General features: G+C 38.5%; 2 protein-coding genes across 13 annotated transcripts in view; one reads left to right on the plus strand and one right to left on the minus strand.

The window, feature by feature from the left end:
- VGLL4 (vestigial like family member 4) overlaps window positions 1-21513 on the plus strand; it is a 95919-nt gene that overhangs the window by 54363 nt on the left and 20043 nt on the right. For 2 of the 4 annotated variants that reach the window (XM_072876206.1, XM_072876201.1), the window contains one exon: window positions 14824-15013. In XM_072876206.1, coding sequence (XP_072732307.1) covers window positions 14824-15013 — 190 coding nt within the window. Of the gene's footprint in view, window positions 1-14516; window positions 14620-14823; window positions 15014-15442; window positions 15537-21513 lie in introns of those variants that run through there. The other 2 variants (XM_072876202.1, XM_072876204.1) reach the window with 2 other exon arrangements.
- The window catches only part of ATG7 (autophagy related 7), a 158192-nt gene continuing 157427 nt past the window's right edge, over window positions 20749-21513 (minus strand). For 6 of the 9 annotated variants that reach the window (XM_072876187.1, XM_072876184.1, XM_072876188.1 and 3 more), the window contains one exon: window positions 20749-21039. The gene's annotated coding sequence lies outside the window, so the exon portion shown is untranslated. The remainder of the gene's footprint in view (window positions 21040-21513) is intronic. The other 3 variants (XM_072876190.1, XM_072876195.1, XM_072876191.1) reach the window with 2 other exon arrangements.

Below are 21513 nucleotides of genomic sequence, written 5' to 3' on the forward strand. Positions count from 1 at the left end.
TGGGACCACCACAGCATTGGTTCTAGCCAAAGAAAAAGTCATCCAGAAAGTTGAGAAGAAGTCATGAGAAAGTTGAGTGAGGTGGTGAGCATTCATCAAAGATCTTTAGATATCTAGTTTTAATAGAAATGCAAGTCCTGAAAATCTCAGGTAAAAAGTAATACGAGTGTGGGGGACAAAAGTGTGAAACGGAGTTTAGAATGTTTCCTTTGCCTAAGTTTCATGGCACCATTTGGTGTCAGATTTTTTAAATTAACACTTCTCTTTTTTTCTTTGCTTTTTAACTTTGTTGTTGCTAGTGTTAAAAACAAGAACTTTTTAAACATAGTAGTGCATGGTGCAGTCCAGCTTTTCCCTCCAAAAATGTTATGTGACGCTTTGTGCCTCATTTTGGAGGAGAAGATCATCCACAATGTAGTGTACATGGATGGAAGTGGATAATCCGGATAAAGTGGAATGTTATAGCCTTTGTGGCATAGGAGGAGGAAAGAAAGTATGCCTTCAGCAGGTAGGCGCCAGCTCAGTTCCTTCACAAAAAATGTGGCTCCTGTCTTTTCATAATACACATTGTTACAAGAGTCTATCTTTGATTATTTTAAGACATGTTCTTTTTCACTCCTCATCATTTTGGAGTGTTCCTTGTCAACTATGAGAATCAAGCATTGTAGTGTATAACTTTCCTCCTGTTCTTCCAAACGTTGCTAGCAGGTTCCAGGAAATATATTTGCTCTCCCAGGAAAAGTTTGGAACCAGCTGTGTTTAAAAAGCAGTAGTTTTTCCTGGAAACCCATTTGACAGGGCAGGCATGGAAACCACTCAGCATTACACCTCCCTGGTTTGCAAGACTTAATATTTATTCCTCAGCATGCAGAAATAGGTTTTTTGCCTTTAAACATGGGTTGTAGTTAGAAGTAAGAGAGATTTAGTAGACGAGCCTATCTTTTTTGCCCAGGATAGGAATGGCACTGCTGTATGGGAATATAAGCCAATATTGAAATATTTATTGTTTTATTTTCACCAAACATCACAGAACAGCAGATTGGCAATAGCCTTTGTAGTTACCATCTACGAAGTGCCCAGCCCAGCAATCCTTTGTGTAAGAAGAGTGAAAACCAAAGCTGCGAAGTGGATCTTTTGGAATAGCTGTTGTCTTTTTGGGAATGAGTATTTACTTGTTTTAAAAATGGCATTAGCACACTCTGGTTGCACTTTAGAGATGGTGTTGTGACTTCCAATTCTGTTACTTGATTGTTAATGTTTAGTGTGTCTCACTTCTGAAAGTAAATTGAGATATTTATAAGATTAGCAGGTTTTGACACTTTCAGAGCAGAACGTTTCAGAAAATTACTGTTTCTTGGCTCCAAATTATGAAATTAGAGTTGTTTTCACTGTAATGCATTGCTAATTGTAATTAAATGGCTGTATGAAGAAAACCAAAGTTGTCCAGTCAAAAGGAAACTATTCCTATGAATCTAAATTATCTAGGAAGACCAATAAATGCCACACAAGAGGTAGCCAAGTAAAATAAGACTATTTAGTTGTTCTGTTTATATTCTTTGGAAAGTAATCTGTTCCAAAGCAGGAGCTCTACAAAAAGTACTCAGCATATAGAAAAAAAAAGTTGATATAACTATGGCACCTAATGGTGGTTTTATACTGAACACATTAAATGAAGATGGGGTGAGAGAAGTGCTGTGTGATTCATATAGGACAAGTTTGAACTCAGCCAGTTTCTTGGATTTAGTATAAATATTTATGGCATTGAAGGGGATTTTTTTTTTTAATAAGCTTCCTTGTGCTCTGGATCTTTTAGCTGTCCTCCTCAGACATCTGGTGTGCATTGCTGCTTGTTTAACCCCCACCCTTCAGTTTTCATGCTGTGGCATCTCGGAGAGCTATCGCAGTCACTCTGTGGTTGGCGTAAATTAAATCTCATAGAGCCAGCTGGGAGAGTGCTGACGTGCACACTTTTCCTGCTGAACACTCTAAAACCAGTGGCTACAGTTGAAGAGGTGAACACTTTGCTCTTGTCTTGCTGTAGGCATCATACTGAGCTATTTACCAAAGGTGTCAAAAATAGGAATTCCAGCATTAGCAATGATGTTTACAGCTTCTTGACTAGTTTTTCTCCTGTAGAAAAAGCTTCTCTTATCAATGTTTTGTAATAAATGTATCTAACTTAGCTCATCAGCAAAAAAAATTAAGTTCTCTTCCTTTAAAAATCCTTAAAAGTCCTAATTTCTAAGACTGGAGCTGCTTTGAGGTACATTATGCTAGCTTTAACAGCTAATCTGTGGATGTACTGAGTTTTTCTTTGTAGTACAGTAAATTGACCACCACCCTACTAGGTTTCAAGTGTTTCTCAATTAATCCATTTAGAAGCGAGTATGATAACAAACCGTTTAATACTCATTGCAATGTATTCGTGTATATATATATATATATATATATGTATTTAATCCTCTCAGCAGAATCCTAGTCCTCACAGAAGCCTAGTTAATTCAACCTTCAGCTGCTCCCGTGAAATAAGTAGTGAACGTTATCCTTATTTGCAGAGGGGGGAAAAAAAGCTGTAATTGGTTAAATTACAATGACAGCAACATTCAAAGTGCCTTGATGGTAATACTTTGCCATAGCTGTTAAGCCTTACTGTGATCTGTTAGTAAACCTCTTTGTTTTGAGATGTGCAAATAAAAATTGTAATTAATTAGCTAAGCAGATAAAACTCTGATCTTTGAAACTTGGACTGATGATATATGGACAAGATACTTGCTTTCTGGTCAGCAGTCATGGAGGGAACAGGAGCTTTTGGACTAAGATCTGTTGTGACTTTGGTTCGTCTATAGTGGACCCCTTCTAAACTGAGATTATGAAATCTGTTTCGGTGGAAGTAGTTGAGTCTTTTTAGCTGATACAAGGAATAAGCTCTTACAAAGAATAGTGGGATGGAAGAATTTTAAGTTCCCCTATTTGAGCCGCAGGACCTCTGCAGGTCTGTTCTTTTATATTTGAGGCCTATTGAGTTGCATAAAAGGAATGTGCCTGCTGATGCCGGCAGTTAATTTTATATTCTCTTCAGAAGATGAGTTGGGATAAGAAACTTCAATTAAATAGCAGTCCAACTGTGGTCATGCAATGCATGGCTCAGCAACAGGCAAGCTGATAACTCGTTTATGACCTAAAATAGTGCTTCCAAACCTTTTTAATTAATGCATTGTCTCACTGCCCTGAAGTGGCTCTTTGGTTCCATTAAAAACTTCACAATGGTATTTAATAGAGTGCCTGCTTAATTATGGGGTGGAACATCTTTAATGTGTGGTGGTGGGTAGAGATCTGCAGAAATGTTTAGGATGTACATCATTCAAGGAAAATGGGGATTTAACAGATAATTAACTAGGGAGTGATATCATAGTAATGTAGTGAGAGATTTAATTTCTGGATCCTGTGGAGCTAGTATCATGTGAATGGTGGGTCACAGGCATACAACTGACATTTTTTGTTGCCTTCGTTTTATCAACCCGTCTGCGCTTCCCTGTCTTTTCTGTCTTTTGTCAGGAATGAGTTGCTTCTGCAGCTTTGAAATACATGAACAAAGGGCCTGGAGTTAAGTTTAATAAAAGGGAGATTCAGCTAAAGACTAGTAGGCATAGGGGGAGGAAGACAAAGCCCTAATTAAAGGTCTTTGAGAAGTAGAGTGTGACTTTGGTACTGCTCACCCATTCCAATCCCATGACTCTCAAGATAACTTCAGAAATATTAATTTCTGCTTGTTCCTTGCTTTTCCAAGAGTTCTGGAAAACCTGCCCTCAGTGCCCAGAAAACTGTGAGAAAGGCTGTCCAGGCAGCATGTAATCTCTTGGTAGCAAACACAATCCTTCCCTCTATCTTGCCTGCCTTAGCTTCCCCTTGGAGGGAACATTTATTTTAAGTGACCCTACAACTTGGCCCCATAAACCACCCTCCTTCTTGTGAGATAAACAGTGCAGCTATGATTTAGACAGTGCTCCCATCTATCCGTTAGCACCATAGGGTTGTCTCCCTTTTATCTCTCTGAATCTGACAACCTCTAGCAATCTCAGCCACTGCATAGTAGTGCTGGCTATTGGAGTGGGTAGGAACGTTAATTCAGATCCATCATCTTCAGTCCTTTTGAGGAGGAATTCATAATGTACTCTGGTACCACGTTTTTCACAACTGAATCTTCTAGTGGAACAACGATTTTCAAGCTCTTGTACTCTGTGGTTACCTAAAATTTTTCTGTGGATCTCTTCATAGTGAGGGTTTTATTCCCCACTAAAATTACTTATCTTAGTTGCTTGTCATGAACCCAAGACTATAAACTGCTATGTCAGAGGAACAAAATTAATTTTATCTTTTCCTTAGTGCTGGTGTGTGCCTGTTTGTCTGTTTGTTTTAGAGAGAATCCTTTCAGGAACAATGGTAATGTTTTGGAGATTTTATGTATGTTTCTTTATACCAGCACCTGTAACCCTGGAGGAATTCTATGGCATCCTTTCCTCTCCATCTCATGAGCCACACTGTTCTCTGGGCTTTTCTAGAAGATGAAGCCTTCACAAGTTTTTGGTTATTAAAACACTACATGTGAGCAGCAGCTGAGGAAGACTATTGGGTTGTCTCTCAGAATACTACAAAGCCAGTGGGTTGAAGTATCTATATTATCCAGCCTTGTAGTGCTTATGATGAGCTTGAATTCATTCTCTTCTACTGGCTGAGGCACTGGCTGGGTCATATCTCAGCCTACTGCCATGAGTTGCAGTAAAACCCTGCACATAAGGAATTGGCAAGCTGACACGTCCTCCTCATTTTCTATGTAAATAGCATGATCAAAAGACTATCTTGTTTTCATCTGAATGGCTCATGTAGTTTGCTGTTGGATTCAGAGTGCTTGACTGCCCTACACAGTTGTCATTGCTCTCTTGCTTTCCCTCTGTAGAAGGGATTTTGGAACCCATTTTGAAGGACAAAGGGCTCTTGTTCTTTACAATGGATTCTTTGTGGGAGATGGGTTGGAATTGTTCTGACACTCTGTGGGTTAAAGTCTTCAATATTCTCTCCAGCTTGGTTGAAGGGACTCTGTGTTCCTTAAATACGTGAGTCCATTTCAGACAGGCTGCAATCAGGTAGCAGAAAACCAAAACTGAATGAAGGTTTTCCTGTGTTCATTAGGCCAAATGTAATTTGCTCGTTCATCTCAGTTTAGGAAGAGATTATTGTGTTGGTGACCATGAAGGTGGCAGCAGCTCCTAGTTGTGTCCGTGTCCACGCGATGATTAAGGCTTGCCTCCAATCCCCTCTCGTCCTGCCCTGTGGCGGCAGCTTCTGCTATTTGACTGTGTGGCCACATGCCATATGGGGAAAATGCAGTAGCAAAGACTCCTTTGCTTTGTATGATTGCCTTTTTTTTTTTTCTTTTTTTAACTTACCACTTTGAGGTCACTTGTATGCTACTAATAGGAATACAATCAGGGAACTCAGCACTAAGCTTTGCAGGACTTGCACACAGTACAGTGGTCTAAACAGTGACCCTACTTTTTTCCATATCCATTCCGAAGGGAGTCACCCATGCGTGCATATCTTTTACTAACATTTTGAATACATTTGCTTTTGTGTTTATATTTTAAAAATACAGCATTTATATCCTCTCTCGAGGGCCTTCTAGCTTCCAGGTAGGGAATTTGGGGAAAAATAAAATGAGAATAAAAGAAACATTGCTTGAGAGTGCAATATCAGATTTCGCGGCTCTTTTAGAAAGTTCATTTTATTGATGCTCTGAATTTTTCCACATGTAGCAAAGGAGAATAGTGTGAGAAAAGGTTTTCAGGGCATGTTTATAGTAAACTACAATAAAAGCTTGCAGTATATCTAAAAATAGGCTCCAGTTTAAATAAGTGGAATATTTTTTTTTTTACCTTTGCATAGCACCTTTTGCTTCAAATCCTTATGAAAGAAACAGTGCACAATTGGATTTAATTTGAGTATGACCCCATTATAAGTAAACATTTTGAAATTAATGTTTTAAGCATTGTTGTCTTAGAACATACTGACTGTGCTCGTATCCACAAGGGGCATTGATTACCCAGTGCAATAGTCTAGAGTTTAATTTATGTCACAGGATCATATCCATGAAATACCAGCTATTGGAGCAGAAGGTATCGTTTCAGACCTGAGTATCTACATTGCTGTCCACTAACAGAAACAGGATCTAAAAAAAACCAGAGGGAGCGCAGCAAATGTTGTCTGTCTGCTTAGGAGGTATTATTCAAATCTGAGCTTTCACAAACTGAGTTTCCTATTTGTCTCTCTTTGCCATTGCATGAAAATACATAGTCACAAGGTGGTATTTAGTATGCTGAAATACTGCTTAAGCACCCAATCTAACAATTTTTTCTGTTGTGACCTTGCTGTGACTTTGGTTTACTTTTGAAATAGATGGCAGGTCTTCTAGCTTTGATTGTTTCTGCTAAAAGACAGGCTAGTCTTTGATCAGTTCAGCTTTCCCGTCTTTTATGTCACACAGTAAGTCATTTAGCTGGGTGACAAAAGAAAGAACACCTAGATCTGGAAACCACCATTGTTTTGGAAAGCAACGTCTTCAACATGTTGACTTACAGTTGTATTTCATTCACAGTTTTTTATTGATAGCATTTTTACATTTTTAATAAAATCACATTATCACACTGATAAAAGAAAATGTTTTTATCTGACAGCTCTTAAAATCTGCTTACCAGAAATGTGAGAGAATGCTGTATAGTAGTTTTGCAAATAAATTAAAGGAAGCTGAATTCTGATGATATGTTTATTATTTAAACTTTGCATGGTGGTAGTTTTAATTCCATATTCTGGAATTATTTTCTGTATTATGAATTACCGTACCCATCAGCATGGTCTTCGTTTCCTGCTTTCTCAAGTGTATGTGTCCCATCACATTCCAGCCAGGTTACAAGGTGAAAATGACAGTGTCTTCTCTTGAGGCACCAAGACTGGTGGAACTTCACCTCTCTCCAAGGGTCTAGCCCACAGACACTCACCTACAATCTTTAGAGATTTCAGCTGCATGGAGGAGAAAACATTACCTAGCACTGAAGAAGCTTAAATGACTAAATTTCAGTATTACTATACATGGAGTATGGTGTCGGGATACACCAGAACTACTGGCAGTACTTACAATGCAGTATGTTTTGCCAGGGAATTAAATGGATCATACCTCTTTTGCTGACCAGTAAATACTAATGTCATGTTTTCTAAGCAAATAGAAGAACCTGAAATTTGCTGTTTTCTGCAGAAAATGTAAATGATGCTTCTCCCTTTGTCTTCCTTTCTCTTTTACCCACTCCTGTGCTCAGGATGTCCTTGGTGGGTCATGCTGTTCTGCACCAAATGAAAGTAACCTGTACCTTTCTATTTAGGATGTACAATTAGGCTGAGGAGTTTAGCGGTTGTACCTTCGTCGGCTTATTCAGCGAGGTATTATTGTCAGTTTTGAAATATCTAACACGGGGCTGTTTGTGCTCTTTTGACGGTTTCCTTTATGTACCACCATATTGACTGTCGTGGCTTTTACCTGAGCAGGGATTGTGCCTATCTGTCCACATACAGTCATGGGACAAGGCTAGCCAGAGAGGGATGATGTGTCTGTGTAGGACAGTCCACTGTTTTGTAATTACTTTAGATCTTGCTTGCGTACCAAACCCCGCGTTACTCGGCCGGGCTGGGTGCCCACGTACAGCGCCATATTAAGACAAGTGCTGCTTTCTGTACTTGGACGAACTCGGTAGCTCTGCTTAGCTCAGCAGCTTGCCTTTCTTCTAGATGAGCCTCTGTAATGCCTTGAGCAAACATAAAATGATAACTTGTGTTCATTTTTAGTCCCTCTTAACTGACTTTAAATGTTTGATACAGGTTTTTTCCTGGGAGAGCTGGCAAAAAGGCTCAGAAAGGAGTGTTCTTTGGGAGCAACCTTGCTTCCTGAGCAAAAAACCCGTCCTCAGTGTTGAACTGAGGGAAATCCTTTTTTGACATTGATGTGAACAAGTATTGTAGACATCCCTGGTGCTATTTATCTGGAGATTAGAGTAGTTTAGCATTGATTGCATTTAAATCTTGTCTGCCAGATAATTGGAATCTTTTTTTAGCCATAGTTTACGTGAGTACAGGTACTCTAAGGAGAAGAAAGGAACATTTTTTTAGACTTTCAGCTCAGACAGGTGCTGCAAGAGTTAGCTAAATGGGACATTATCTTAAAGGGAGATCTGCAAATTTACGAAGTAGTCTCATCCTCTACAGTTAGACCTAAGCCTGAGTTCATTGTTGGGTTGGAACTGAACACAGCCCCACAGTCACAACTGAGAGGTGTGAAAATTTAAATTTGTCAGAGGAAATATTAAGGAGCTCTGCCAGACTGGAGCATTAACATTTATTCCATCCTGCTTTCTTTGTGGCATACCTAGTGCCCTTCTTCTTTCCATGCCATCAATTTCTTGCCTCCTTACCAAGATCCCTTTTTCAGGGTGGGTTGGTTTTTTGGGTTTTGGTTATTTTTTTTGTTTTTTTTTTTTTAACTCAACACCAAAAATGTATTAAAAGGAGACTCTTTCAGTTGGTACCTGGTTAGCAAAGTGACAAGAATTTATTTCAGTCATAGCTTAAGTGGTCAGCAGAGACTTTTTAGTTCTCTTACGTTTATGAAGTAGTTTGTAGAACTGAAACAGTTATCCGTATAAGTCAATTTATATACAGAGAGTATGCATATGCTATTTTGTACAGCTATCCTTTACAGTATGATGAGAGAGAATAGAAGATGATGTCAGTTTTTCACAGTACATTTGAAGGAGCAAATACAGTTACAGTTAGGTTTGGGGAGGCAATTTTGCCATTTTCTGCCTGTCACTATTTGGTCTTTGTATATAATACCGTATTTTCAAGACCTGTTAAGTTGAAATCTGCTTTAGGCTGTGCTACTCAGCTCTGATTAACAATATGTGCTTTTGAAAGGAACGTCAAGCAAGCACGCTTGCACTCTGCAAGCAATATCACTGTACTTAAATTCTTTTCTTTGTGCAGTCTTTTGAACGAAAGAAGAGGAGAAAATGGGTGGAGATGATTGAATGCAGAGGTCACTATTTTATGTTCTTGCTTGCAATGTCGAGCATAATGTGTCCCTCATTGGCAGGCATGGTCAGATGGAGGAGCCAGAACAGAATAGTCAATTTAATCACTGTATTTTGTTTTTGGCCATGGGTTTTCTGGCATACATACCTCTGCACAGTGGTAGCCAGAGCTTGGTTCCAGGAGTAAGTGCTTTTCATATGTTTTGTAAATGGATGAGAGCAGCCTTTTGCCAATTTTTCTGTACATGTGTATGTGACTTTTTTGGTTTCTACTAAATTAGCTTTTTGTCATATTACGAGAAATTCAGTAAAATATGTGTCGGATAAGTGAATCAGTAAGCTGGCTGCTGAAAGAAATCTATCAATTATAGTAAAAAAATTTCCAAGATCTAATTTCATAGCAGCATTTTATGATTAGGCTGTTCTCATTAATACTTAATTTTTTGTTGTTCCTGTAGTTTGCTGTTTTATTATGCTCTCCAGGTAGGCCTGTTTTATATACTACAAAGGAAATACAGACTACTGTGACTTTGTTTACAGCATTTGGCATACTACTTCCCAGAATTACATCTTATTTAAGCACAGCTTAAATCATATCTTTTATAGAAACTGCAATCCAGAAATAAAGTCGTGGTACAAAATGATGTTTTTACATAAGGGATTTTTTTGTTTCTTTGAGTGGGGGTTATAGAAATACTTAGCGATTATATAAAGAAATATAATTTGTGACTGCTTCTTAGGATAGCTTTTTTCATGAACCAAAGATTTACTACTGAGGAGTCTGAATGGACTAATTCATTTTCTTTGGTCAAGTAAGTGAAGTAAATCTGCCTTAAATTACATACTTCTAAGATTGTAGTCTAACTGTTTCACAGGGATTTAATTTCTGGGGAATTTCACAATTTTAAGGATATCATTTGTCTTACAATGTATAGTATGCTGTGAAGTAATACCCAAACTAGGCAGCTGACAACATCTGCAGATTAATTCTGTGGTACTGTATTGTGATTCTTTTGTTTTGATGATTTGTTGAATTGGGTAATTTGCGGTGACTTTCCTGCTTGGTATTTGATATCTCAAATCATGTGATTTTTGTCCATGAATTGGAATTTTTATGCCATTTATCCCACTTCATGTTGGCACAGACTGACTTCTGTGTTTGAGATAGTGCAAGAAAACATGCAGTAGTTTATAAATTCATTCCAATCTATTTGCAGTTTAATCTCATGATTATTAGAATATAGGAATAGAAAATAAAACAAATTTCATTTTATAGTATCCTTTTCACATATCTGTAGCTTTTGTGAAAGTCTTGGCTTTTCAGCAGAAATGTTTCATCTGTCATGAGGGCTCAGTTTTGGTCTTGGATCAGCAGAGAAAACTGCCCTTGAAGATCTTCATGTACTATTGATTCCTGGGAATGTCTGGCCCTAAGAACACGAGGCAACTCCTTTTACTAATGAGAGTTTGTCTGCATGGAGCTATTGGAAAATGTAATTAAAGGTATAATGCACGTAATTAAAGTCTGTTAAACTCTTGTGCCAGTGATTTTATTAATTAACAGAGTGGCCTGAGGTCATGGTAATTGAATCCAAAACCTTAAAGGTGAGGACTGTGTTGACAGACACCACAACCGATGATTTTTGTTTTTCTTTTTTTTCCTCAAAGTTAATAAATATGTCAGGAATTTACTCTTGCAGACAAAGTCATTTGTCAGATGCAGAACGGAAAAAAGTAAAATGGGCAAGGGCAGTGCTGGAATTTTCTTTCAAGGAGTTTTATTTCAATCTGTCTTAAGGTCTGTATCAAGTCAATCTTCAGTTGGATTGTAATTAATGCTCAGATTTATGCATTAATAGTAGCCAGCGGGAGAGAGGAAATTGGGAGGGGGAATAGGATATGGTAGCCATGTCTCAGTGCAGCCCATACTGAGTTGCTAGGTCAGAGAGGAAGGAAGCTAGCTGCCAAAATAGTGTATATTTTTTTTTCCCGTCTTTGGTAACTCCTGGAGTTCTCAGACGTATTTTAAGACTTCTCTGGTGTCTTGCTATCAAATCCACACTTGTAAAAACATGACTTTTGCTGTTGTGATGTTTGTATTGCATGGACATTTCAGTAGGGACGCAGATACTGCTGACTGAACTGCAAGAGAAATGCAAACAGTGTTGAAGATCCAGTGTTTACAGAGAACTATCCTGGTGGTGTATATGTCTGAAAAGAGCCATGCTGGTTTTACAAACATCTAGTTTGCATGTGTTAATTTGAATCCCTTTCAGTTTAGGCTCGTAAGTGGTTAAAATGAAGAACGTTCTTGCTGACTGCATGGACTTCTGTCAACTGAGTGCACTACTGCAGTACTCCTATATAGGCAGACACTACGTCACGTTGTTATCTCTGTTCAGCTCGTCTGTGCTTTATCATGTTGCCTAACAGTTTTAATAAAAAAGAAAAAAGACTAGTGTGAATAGTTGTAAGTAGAACTATCTGAAAGCAGCAGATCTGGAGTGCCTTACACCAGCTGCTTACTGAAACAAAGAGAAGTATTATGAGAGGCATAATAAATGTGTTTGCTATCTCTGCTTTCAGTTGCAGTGCAGACACAAGCCGTCACAGTAATGAATTTTGAAGACTGGAGTTTGGACTTGGGGAATTTTATAAAACACAGTTGTTTTATCAGAGCGTTGTCTTGCCAGTTGTATGATGCTAGTCTGGTTACCATGGAGTGTGGTCAGTTGGGGGAGACAAATGTAGTCAGTAAAACAGCATTTTGTGTGGTAGACTCTGCTGTGGTTTCTCCCTCTCTGGTTTAAATTCAAGTTTGGTAAGGAGGAAAGTAGTGGGGAAAGAGGTCGCCTTTTTATTTAAATAAAAAGCAGTTTTAGCCCTAATCAAACTTACAGGCCACATGAGAACTCATGGTGGAGTCAAATACAGTTTATGAATATGCGATTTATACCCATAAACAATATAGGGTTATTTTTCCTCTTGATCTTGCTCTGTTATCCGGGCTCTTTTGTTTGGTGGTGTTTTCTGCTTGCCTTGCATCTGCAGGATGGGCTATGCAAGATGCTGAGCACTGGCCACTTGTATCTTCTCATGAGGAGGTGCTCAATGTCTTCCAACCTGTCCTGTAAGAGCTCTTGCTGCTCCTACCTGCTCACTGCTGCCACCTGTTTGAAGTTCTGTTAATTTGATTAATTTTGGCCAAATGGCTCTGTGGTGCTGCAGATAAACATACCAGAAGGTATGTGAAGGCGTTGGTGTCCCCTGCATAATTACCATGTTACTTTACGATCAGGAAAATGCATTACCACATTCGACAGGCTTTAATTAGAAGCCATTCCTTTCTTTGCTAAATTTCTTTAAAATGGGTTTCTTTAATTCCAACATACGACAGCAATAGCATTTTTACTAGATTTTCTACTCAGTCTGGATGTTAACATAGAAATGCTCTTGTTACCATACATATAATAAGATGAATTTTTATAGGTTTGGTTTTTTTTTTTTTTTTAAGAAAAAACCCCATTGGGGTAATTGTATCGCATCAGGCTCCTAGCCGCTGTTTGGGAAAAAGGAAGAGTTTCTAACTTACTAAATGGGACAATGTCTAGAGATTTTTTGTCTTTTGTGAACACCAGAGTTAGCTTTACATGGATATTTAAATTGCCTGTGTTCCTGTCAGGAGCTGCTCAGAAGTCAGTAGGAGTTCGGTGCCTACATGGAATTTGTAATTCCTGTAATGGAATTTTACGTTTGAGTCTTCAGAAGTGGTCTGAGATATTGCAGAGAGAAGAGTGATTGCATACGGATGGGATGAAAGTATCACAAACCTTAGTTGATTAAAGTTATCTTTTACCATTGGTATTAACTTATTTTTTTCAAAGATAGAAGTGAGGGAGATTCCTCACTGAGCGAAACTGGTATGATGTGGTTTACTTCTAAAGTTTAGAATATGAACACTATGTAGGTGGAGATTTCTACTGGCAAAATATAAAGGCTGAAGAAAAAATGCAGAAATTTTACTGATATGAAGATTATTTCATATGAGAGGTCTTTTTGATAAAAGCTTCTCTTGTGACATTAGAGTGGTTATGGGGGGCTTCCCAATTAACACTTTGGTTTTGAACAGGAGAGGGTCTGGATGTCTGTCTTAAAGCATCTGCAGTAGAGCACAGTTTTTACTATTTAGAGCTGAGATGGAAAGTTCCTATTTAGATTTGGTGCCAGAGTCTTTAATAGAAATCATGACTTGTGGTATATTATAGGTCAGTGTATATTTGCTAGTTTATATTATGCTGACTAAATTGGCAAAATGCTTATTTTTACTGGTAAACATTCAGGAGGTTTTCTCCTCACTCGTTCTTTTTCCAACAAAATAGTATTTGTCGTGTGTGGAATTAGGGCAACATTTTATAAATCATCTGCCTCGGCGATGATGTGAAAATGTCTGGTGGCATACAAAGATTTCCATTGTCAGGTACCTCAGGGCTGTAGATGGAGTTAACTTTATCCTAATTTTAGTTCTGGAAATTATGGCCATGTAGAAAACAAAATGCTTCTGGCAGTGTAGGAAAAATACAAATTTTAAACTCTAGCAAAAGTGGCTATTTCAGGGATATTACCAGAATAGGTAACCCTGGTTAATTTAGCTCCTCTCCAGCCCCTTATGAAGCCCCAAAAGTATTTTTAAACAGCTTCAAGTCCTTGTGAAGTCTAAATGTGACCTGTGGCTGTAAGGAGGTGAGTTCCAGTACAGTCCATAACTGCTGGTGAAATGCAGCACTGTGCTTTTAGGCTGTACATTGAGTGAGACATTTAATTGAAATGGTAGAAGTACTGTGGTCACCCTTTAACGCACCCGATAACACATTCACAATATGCGAATGTTTTTATGTGCAAACTAATTGTATCATTTCTGGAATTATTTATACACATCTCTGACATGCTGTGAATGGCGTTTTCTGATAAGTGTTAGATTATATAAAATTTATAATTACTCAGTACTCTACCGTCAGTCTGCCTAGTTGAAAATTAGCATTCTTAAAATTGAAATTCTGTGATTCTTGTGCTGAAGAAGTGTGCTCTTTTGTTCATTGCTCCAAACATGGTTTAAAAGTATAGGGGAGGACATTTAAGGACAAAGTTACATTTGCATCAGCAAGTTCCAATTTTTTCCCTAATTTTTACCTTGCATAGTTATATACCAGACAAGCTTGTTTTGGACAGCTTTTTATAAAAGGAATAATTTGAGAATTTGAACGTTTATTCAGTTTTAGATCTTGAATATTTGGCATAGACGTGAACTGTAGCCGTGGAATTTATAACCACAACCATAGAAAAGGAACAAAGCGTATTTCATTGCGAATAGTCATGCTTTGCAGAATGAGGTAATGAAAGTTCAGGGTTGGAATGGCAGCTTGTAAGAAGGAATGCTTCTGAATGAAAATGCTGTTGGAAAGATGTGTTAGCTCAACCTTTCAGATCATCTGGGGTGAGTTGACCCCTCATATTACCTTTTTTCAACTGTTTATTCCAGCACAAAGCACTAAAGTATGGTTTATGATGCCTTATTTATCTTAGAACCATGTTAAAGGTGCCTATGCAGACCTGACATCTGTTTGGGAAATTGTTCTGCAAGAATGTTTTCAAAAGCATGCTATTTTACCTCTCATTCTCACTTGTCTTCTTCCTGTAGGTGAAGCAGCTCTAAGAGGTGAGCCCAGAATGCAGTCTCTTCCAGTATCCTCTGCTCTAACCAACCATCGAACAGGCCCTCCTCCTATCAGTCCCAACAAGAGAAAGCTCAGCATGGACCAAGGGGATGATGAGCTCGACTGTGAAAATGACCATGTTTCTAAAATGAGTCGAATGTTCAATCCACATCTGTAAGTGTCTTGCTTTTATTACCTCTGGTTTATAGAATTTAATGCTATCCTCTTCATTTTTGTGTGTGCTAAAATCGTACTGTGTCTAAAACTTTGCGCTAGATTTTTCCTTTGTTCCGGTTTGTACAGAAGATCTGCACAAAGGCTGGTGTGATTAGATGGGCGACTTCTTGTTTTCTTTTGTTTTCGTACAGCATGAAGTAACAGGAATTAGCCCAACTTAACTGTTTATAGTAAAACATACGTATTCACCTTGCAATTTCTGAAGTACTGTTCATTTGTTCTTCGTAATCTGCTCCTTTCACTTCCCCTGATTCTGAGTGCTCTGTACTCTCTGCTGATGGGGGTGGGGAAGCAGAAGGAGGGGAAACAGACGTGCTTTGCATTTTTCTGAGGCCAGGAGATTGTGAGCCAGCTGCTCTGTAGTCTGCCTTGACAACTGGGCAAGCAGCAGTTGTTGCTAAACGTTACTTAAACGATTGCACCGCAGCTCTGACAGTCGGATGTGGAATTTTTCAGACAGGTAAGGTGTTGATGAGTTAGGTGCATGCGTTGGGTAATCATCAAATGCCATTATTGCTGTGTTCTCATTCTTGGGAATGCAAGCCTGGTTGGCATGAAGTACAGGCTTAGAGAATTCCTTTCGTTCTTGACTGGAGGAAGTGATCGGAGCGGTTCAGCAGTCCAGGGCAGCCTGATAGCTGTGCGCCTTTCCCTGCTGCCTCAGCTCCTGCAGCCTCTGCATTCCTCGCATTCCACGCTGCTGTGGACTGTTGTGTTCAGTCATAAGATGCGGACAGAGGTATTTATCCTCAAATAAATCAGCATAGTGTTAGTCAGAGGCTGGGCCTGTAGTCTGCAGTCTTGGAATTTGTTACAAATCAGGAATCCAGCACTGAAGTAATGCAAAACAATAAAAGCTCACAAGCAGAGAGAGACTTCTCATTTACAACATACCTTGTTCTTTCTCCTAAAAACTTAACTATTTATAGCCTTTCCTTGGAGCTGAGAATGCTGGTACTGGAAAGAAGCACATGCTGTATTTCTGTGGCATATGTACATGATGCAACTGAAGAAATTTATGGCATTTTTGAATTATTATGTAACTTTGTGGGAGCAGGTGTGATTTTTTTTTTTTTTTTAAAACTCATTTGCTAGGGATGAAATAAAACACAGCTGGCAGTTACGTACATTGTAACACTTTATACAGTGGAGGCCATAAAAATAATGAAGTCTGAACCAACAGACTCATGTGCAACCAAGGTTCAAAACTAAAAGATACAGGCAGTTATTCCATGTGAGCCCTTAGATATATTTTAAAGCTATCTGATCTTCCAGTATGGTACATTTTTACTCATCCAGTATGGTATGTTTTTACTCAATAGATTCTTTCTGTGATTTTGTATAGGAAATGTGCATCTTCTTATAATAAAAAGCACTGGTTGTCTGCCTAGCATTCACTGGATGGGACTTAATCTATTTCAGTTAAACCATCCACTGCAGACAAATCATAATCTAAAATAGCATACACGAAGCCATCTTTTTTCTACTTTATTTTCTAAGTTTGATCTTGTCAACAATGTGGGCATTGTTGACAAGCCGATATGTCAACATATGAAAATATGCTTTCAACTGAATATTAAAAAAACTCAAACTTTTGTGATACCTCTGAGATAGCTGAACATCTATATATTTCAGACATATCAGAAAAGTTCACAAACATTCTCTGAATTTTACTCCCATTTCCCTGCCACCACCAACCATGAAGTTATTTTTTCAAATGTTTCTCATATTTCCCCTCTTTTTCGGATTATGACATTCTGGTTTAATAGTAGAAATGGATTGCTTAAATTTTGTGGAACTGTCCTGAAAATTTTGTTTTGGAGATAGGAAGTGTGTTGTAGAAGCTTGACTTGTTCGCCCTAAAGAAAAGACGGTAGATTTGGGGAGAGATTTCATGGAACACAATAATGGCAGTCACATTGTAGTGACTTGGAGGTTCTAGAAGTCTAAGTTTGATGACATTCAGTTTAGAAAACCAAATCCATATGAGATGTGGAGCGTAATGTGGAGACTAGATGGCACGATGTCTTTGGTGATGGCAAAGACATTTTTGTGATTTGGACTATAAAGATGAGGTTTAGAGTCTGTGTATTTTCAACTTTTCAGGACAAAGTCCCCTGAAAGCATAGGACAAAAGAGTTGGTGACACAGAAACTGTTTCTGGGCATAGCTGCCCCCGTCAATATTAGGGCTACAGACTGCACATCTTTGCCACACAGCAGTGTTTAAATCCATACTCCTCTGGCTGAATGTCTTCAGTTATTCTCATGTCCAGATGGGCAGATCTTTTTCATCTGGAAGTCAGTGCTTGGAAGACAGCAGTCTTTATTAACGGCAAGCAGCTCTTGCTCAGACATTTGGGTCTTTGTGATTGCGTTGGTAGAACTGTGAAGCAGTTGTATATTCATCCTCCTAACACCAGCATATTGTGGTTAGAAATGTAATTAAATAGGACAAGAATTGTGTGCTGTGGTTCATTATAGATGGTAGAACCTTTTGTTAGCAGCTGGATGTTAACTCTTAGGTACCAGCACCCTAGCATCGCAGTCACTGTGCTTCAGTGACTTAAATGCTTTGGATGTTTTATTAGAAATCCAGTGATGCCAGCCTTTTCTTCTGAAATTGAATGCTTTGAGATATTCCCTGCTCAGGTGTAACTCCCTGATGTATCTTCTTTGGTTCTTTGAGTTGTACTCAGGTATGTTTACTTTTATCATGGAAAAACACAGCTACTGGAGTACAGTCGGCTCTGGCGTAGAGTGAATCAAATGCCGTGGCAATCCTGCTGTGTTTCTAAAATATGTAATGGAATTTCCTGTGCAAAGAACAATTTATCAAAAGCTCTGTTTTTCAGAGGAGATAATTCTCAGCTTTAGGATAAAAAATCAGTATGTGAAAGCACCTGCCTTACGGCAGTGTACTGGACTGTATACAGCTTCTGTATTTTTATGGTCATAGAAGTTACACCCATGAGCTCCTCACTTGCGAAAAACGAATACTTCCACCCCAAGTTAAAACCTAGGCATTGTAATATGAAATTCCTGTATTTGCATTTCACACTTTCTTGTATGTCCCTCATGTTTTACTTAAATGCATTTGCTAAAGTATATCTTGCTGAATTAAAATGGGCTTCTTGTAGCATACTTTATTTTCTGGTGCTTTGTAAAGGAGAAGCGAGTTTATTTTAAGCCTCAAGTTGGAACATGCCTTTGTTTTCATATGACTTCACTAAATTCACCTTGATTTACAGAAGAGTAATTAGGAACTTGATTTATATAAGAATTACAAGCGCTTGATGTATGGGTAAAGTGGCTGGAGAGCTATACCAGTCTTTCTTAACAAATGAAGCTGCTTTGTTATATTTCCAAGATGTATTTAGCATTTCATGGCAAGTCCTGTGTAAAATTAACTCACTCTGGGCATTGTGATGTAAGGGGAATGTGAATGAAGTGTGTTGTACCTTTAAGTGAAGGTCTCAGGCCTGACCTATGTTATGTGGGTTTCTTGTTTGTCAGGCTGGAGGCATTTTCTCATTTTCACAGTTCAGCTGAAAACAAAGGCCTCCTTATCCTTGCAGGGAGCTCTTAAGAGCTGACATCAGCCTTTTCCCAGCGGGCATCAGTTCTGCCGTAAGAGTCCTTGCAGGGAACGGAGGAGTCTGAGAGCAGTTTCTCCTCCTGGCATTTCGTTTGCCAAGTAGCAAAGAAAACGAGGAAATGAGTAAAAGAGCACAAAATCTTAATTTTTTCTTAAAAGAAATTACACTGGGCTGGTTTTGCTTCTCTGATTTTTACTAGGAACTAGGAAATATGTAACTCTTCACTGCTTTTGGGCAAGGGACAGTTGTGGCTAATACTTTATACTTGTGGTGTAGCAATTTTAAAAATAGTTTGTGTGCTACCCAATTGCGGGATCAAATAACTATATTTAAGGTTGAAGTGAATTGATGTCACTGACATCTTCAAAAAGATTCAGATTTTGTGTTACTGGTAAAAGTATATGTGAAACTGAGCATTTGAATTTGTGTTGGAAGGGGACTATTTTTTTGTTTGCTTGTTTGCTTGTAGAGTACATCAGGCTGAAAGTTAGCATTTTTGGTTTGGGACAAGCAGGCTTGTGAATGGAATATTTTCCTCTCAACCTCTTTGTCACAATTCCCATTTGGTTTGGTGGCATTAGGATCGCAATGAAAATTAATTTCTATATGAAAATCATCTGACGGCAAAAATTTGCAGCTGTTATGTAGATGTCTGAGGAATAAGCATCTCTTGATTTGTGTGATATGTAATTTGACTTTTTCTTGTAATAAAAGGAAGGTCTACACATGAGTAGGGTAGTTTAATGTGTATCGCAGAAGACGGTGTTTAGTTTTGGACATAACCATACAGACGCAGCCACTTCTGTTTCAAATTCTAGGTTGTGTCTTCACTTCTGTTACAGTGAAGAGTCATGGCAAATCTGATCCAGAAAGCCAGGCTAGATCCCTGGAGTTTGGAAGCTGCCGTATATCGTAACTTTCTTACTATGAATATCCAATGGCACTTGCTCACTTTAATGACAGTGTAATAGAAATTACCTTGGCACCCTTTTTCAAAAATCTGTCTTAAGCTGTCCTGAACATTACCTGGATTTGAAGATCATAGAATAATTCAGGTTAGAACAGGCTTTAGGAGGTCATTTCATCCAACCTCCTGCTCAAAGCAGGGTCAGCTGTGTCTTCTTCAAGCTTCTAGTAGCTGAAAGTAAGGAATTTTGAGTAAGATCTGAAGTACTCAATAAATGACACTCCTTATTAGAGGAGGACTCTGTCACCTTCCTCCTTACCATTCCCTGACCCCGGCTGAGAATGCAGGGTGGAAATGTTCTGCAGAAAATCAGGTCCCCGTTGTGGTGGAGGCTGGCTCCAGCTGCAAGCAGGGCTTGAAAAGATTTAGAGCTGGGTTGCAGAGGTAGCATGGGAGTTTTTGGAAAAGTTCTTTGCTGCGAACTACTGTTTTTTTGGTTCCAAACTCTATGTGGTATTAAGAAATATGTTTACACTGTCATTTTATTGTGACAAATTGGAATTGAAAAAAAAACCCAACACACAACTCAGAACACCCAAAATGTCTCTCATTTGCTTGCAGGCATCTTCACTCAGTTCTGTTGGCATGAATATGGCTTTGAAGTATTTTAGGATTAAACTGGTGTTTTCAAAGTCCTGTAGAAGCTGAAATCCTCTGTACTGCCAGTGGAACTGTTACAATGTGGCTCTTGTTTATTACAGTGGACAAAGGATTACAGAGCAGGTTTCAAACTGCTTTTCCTAATTTTTTTTTCTTATATGCATTGCTTGAATGATGGACCAAATCAATCAGTTGTATTTTCTTATTTATTAATGGAGATCACGCGCTACACAAAATTATTCTTAAAATGTTTCCAACAAATGTACATTAAATTGAACCTTCAGAGACGGACTTGAAAGAGCTAATATATCTGAGTTAATATTTAACACTGAGTTTTGCAGAAGTTCGTATCCAAGGGGAATTTCAGAAAGTACTCAAGTCCCTTTCAGTTCAGGAAGGGGTGTAGCCAAGCACATGTGAAATGCTTGTTATGAACAGTTTCAGGGCTAAAAATTGATTGATAGCTTGTCAGTCCTTCACAGAAAGACCTGATCTGTCCAAATTTGCGTATAAGTACTTGAAAAATCAGGCCATGTTAGTTCAGGTGTCTCCACTTGCGAACAGAAAGGTTTTCTTAGCTAGCTCCAGAATTCTTCTTTGATAAAATGTTTTCCACTTTCATTTTCCTTCTTTTGTAAAGGAGCATAAAACTTCCATAGGACATTAAAGCCCCAAGCTACCTTGTGAAGCAAAAAGCTGTGTCGTCATTGTGCAGAGGTACCAGCACCAATAGAAGGAATCGCCCGCTTACTGGAGGTGACAAGGAGGCCTGTGCACACAGGAACAGAACACGAATCCCTTGAGCCCCGGTGTTGGCTTTTTACCCATTCTTCATTTTCGTTAAAGGGAAATTTTACATCGCGTAAATTACCATCTATCTACACCAGGGTGAAATTCAATACCAATCCAAAAGTCTGATAGCTAAGCAAGAGGCAAGAAAAGAACCAGTAACGTTTACAAACGTATTCTAGATGTATATCCCAACCATATGGAAACAAAGGTTTAATCTCACTTCTTTTTATTGAAGCATTTTCCCAGATGTTTCCTGCAGTTTGACAGATGTACCATTTACTAGAAAGTTGCGCTCTTGAGAATTAGAATGTTATGGACACGGTTGCTATAGACAGTGACTCTGTAAGGGTAAGATTTGGAATAAAATGCTACATTAATTTCTAGTTGAAAAAGTAAATTTTTTTCCCCAGACTGAAAGTGCTGGGCTGGACAGTCTCCTTTCATTTTCTCTCATGCTGTAATGTGCTACAAAAACATGCG

Source organism: Ciconia boyciana, chromosome 11, assembly GCF_034638445.1.
Source record: "Ciconia boyciana chromosome 11, ASM3463844v1, whole genome shotgun sequence".
Lineage (NCBI taxonomy): Eukaryota > Metazoa > Chordata > Aves > Ciconiiformes > Ciconiidae > Ciconia > Ciconia boyciana.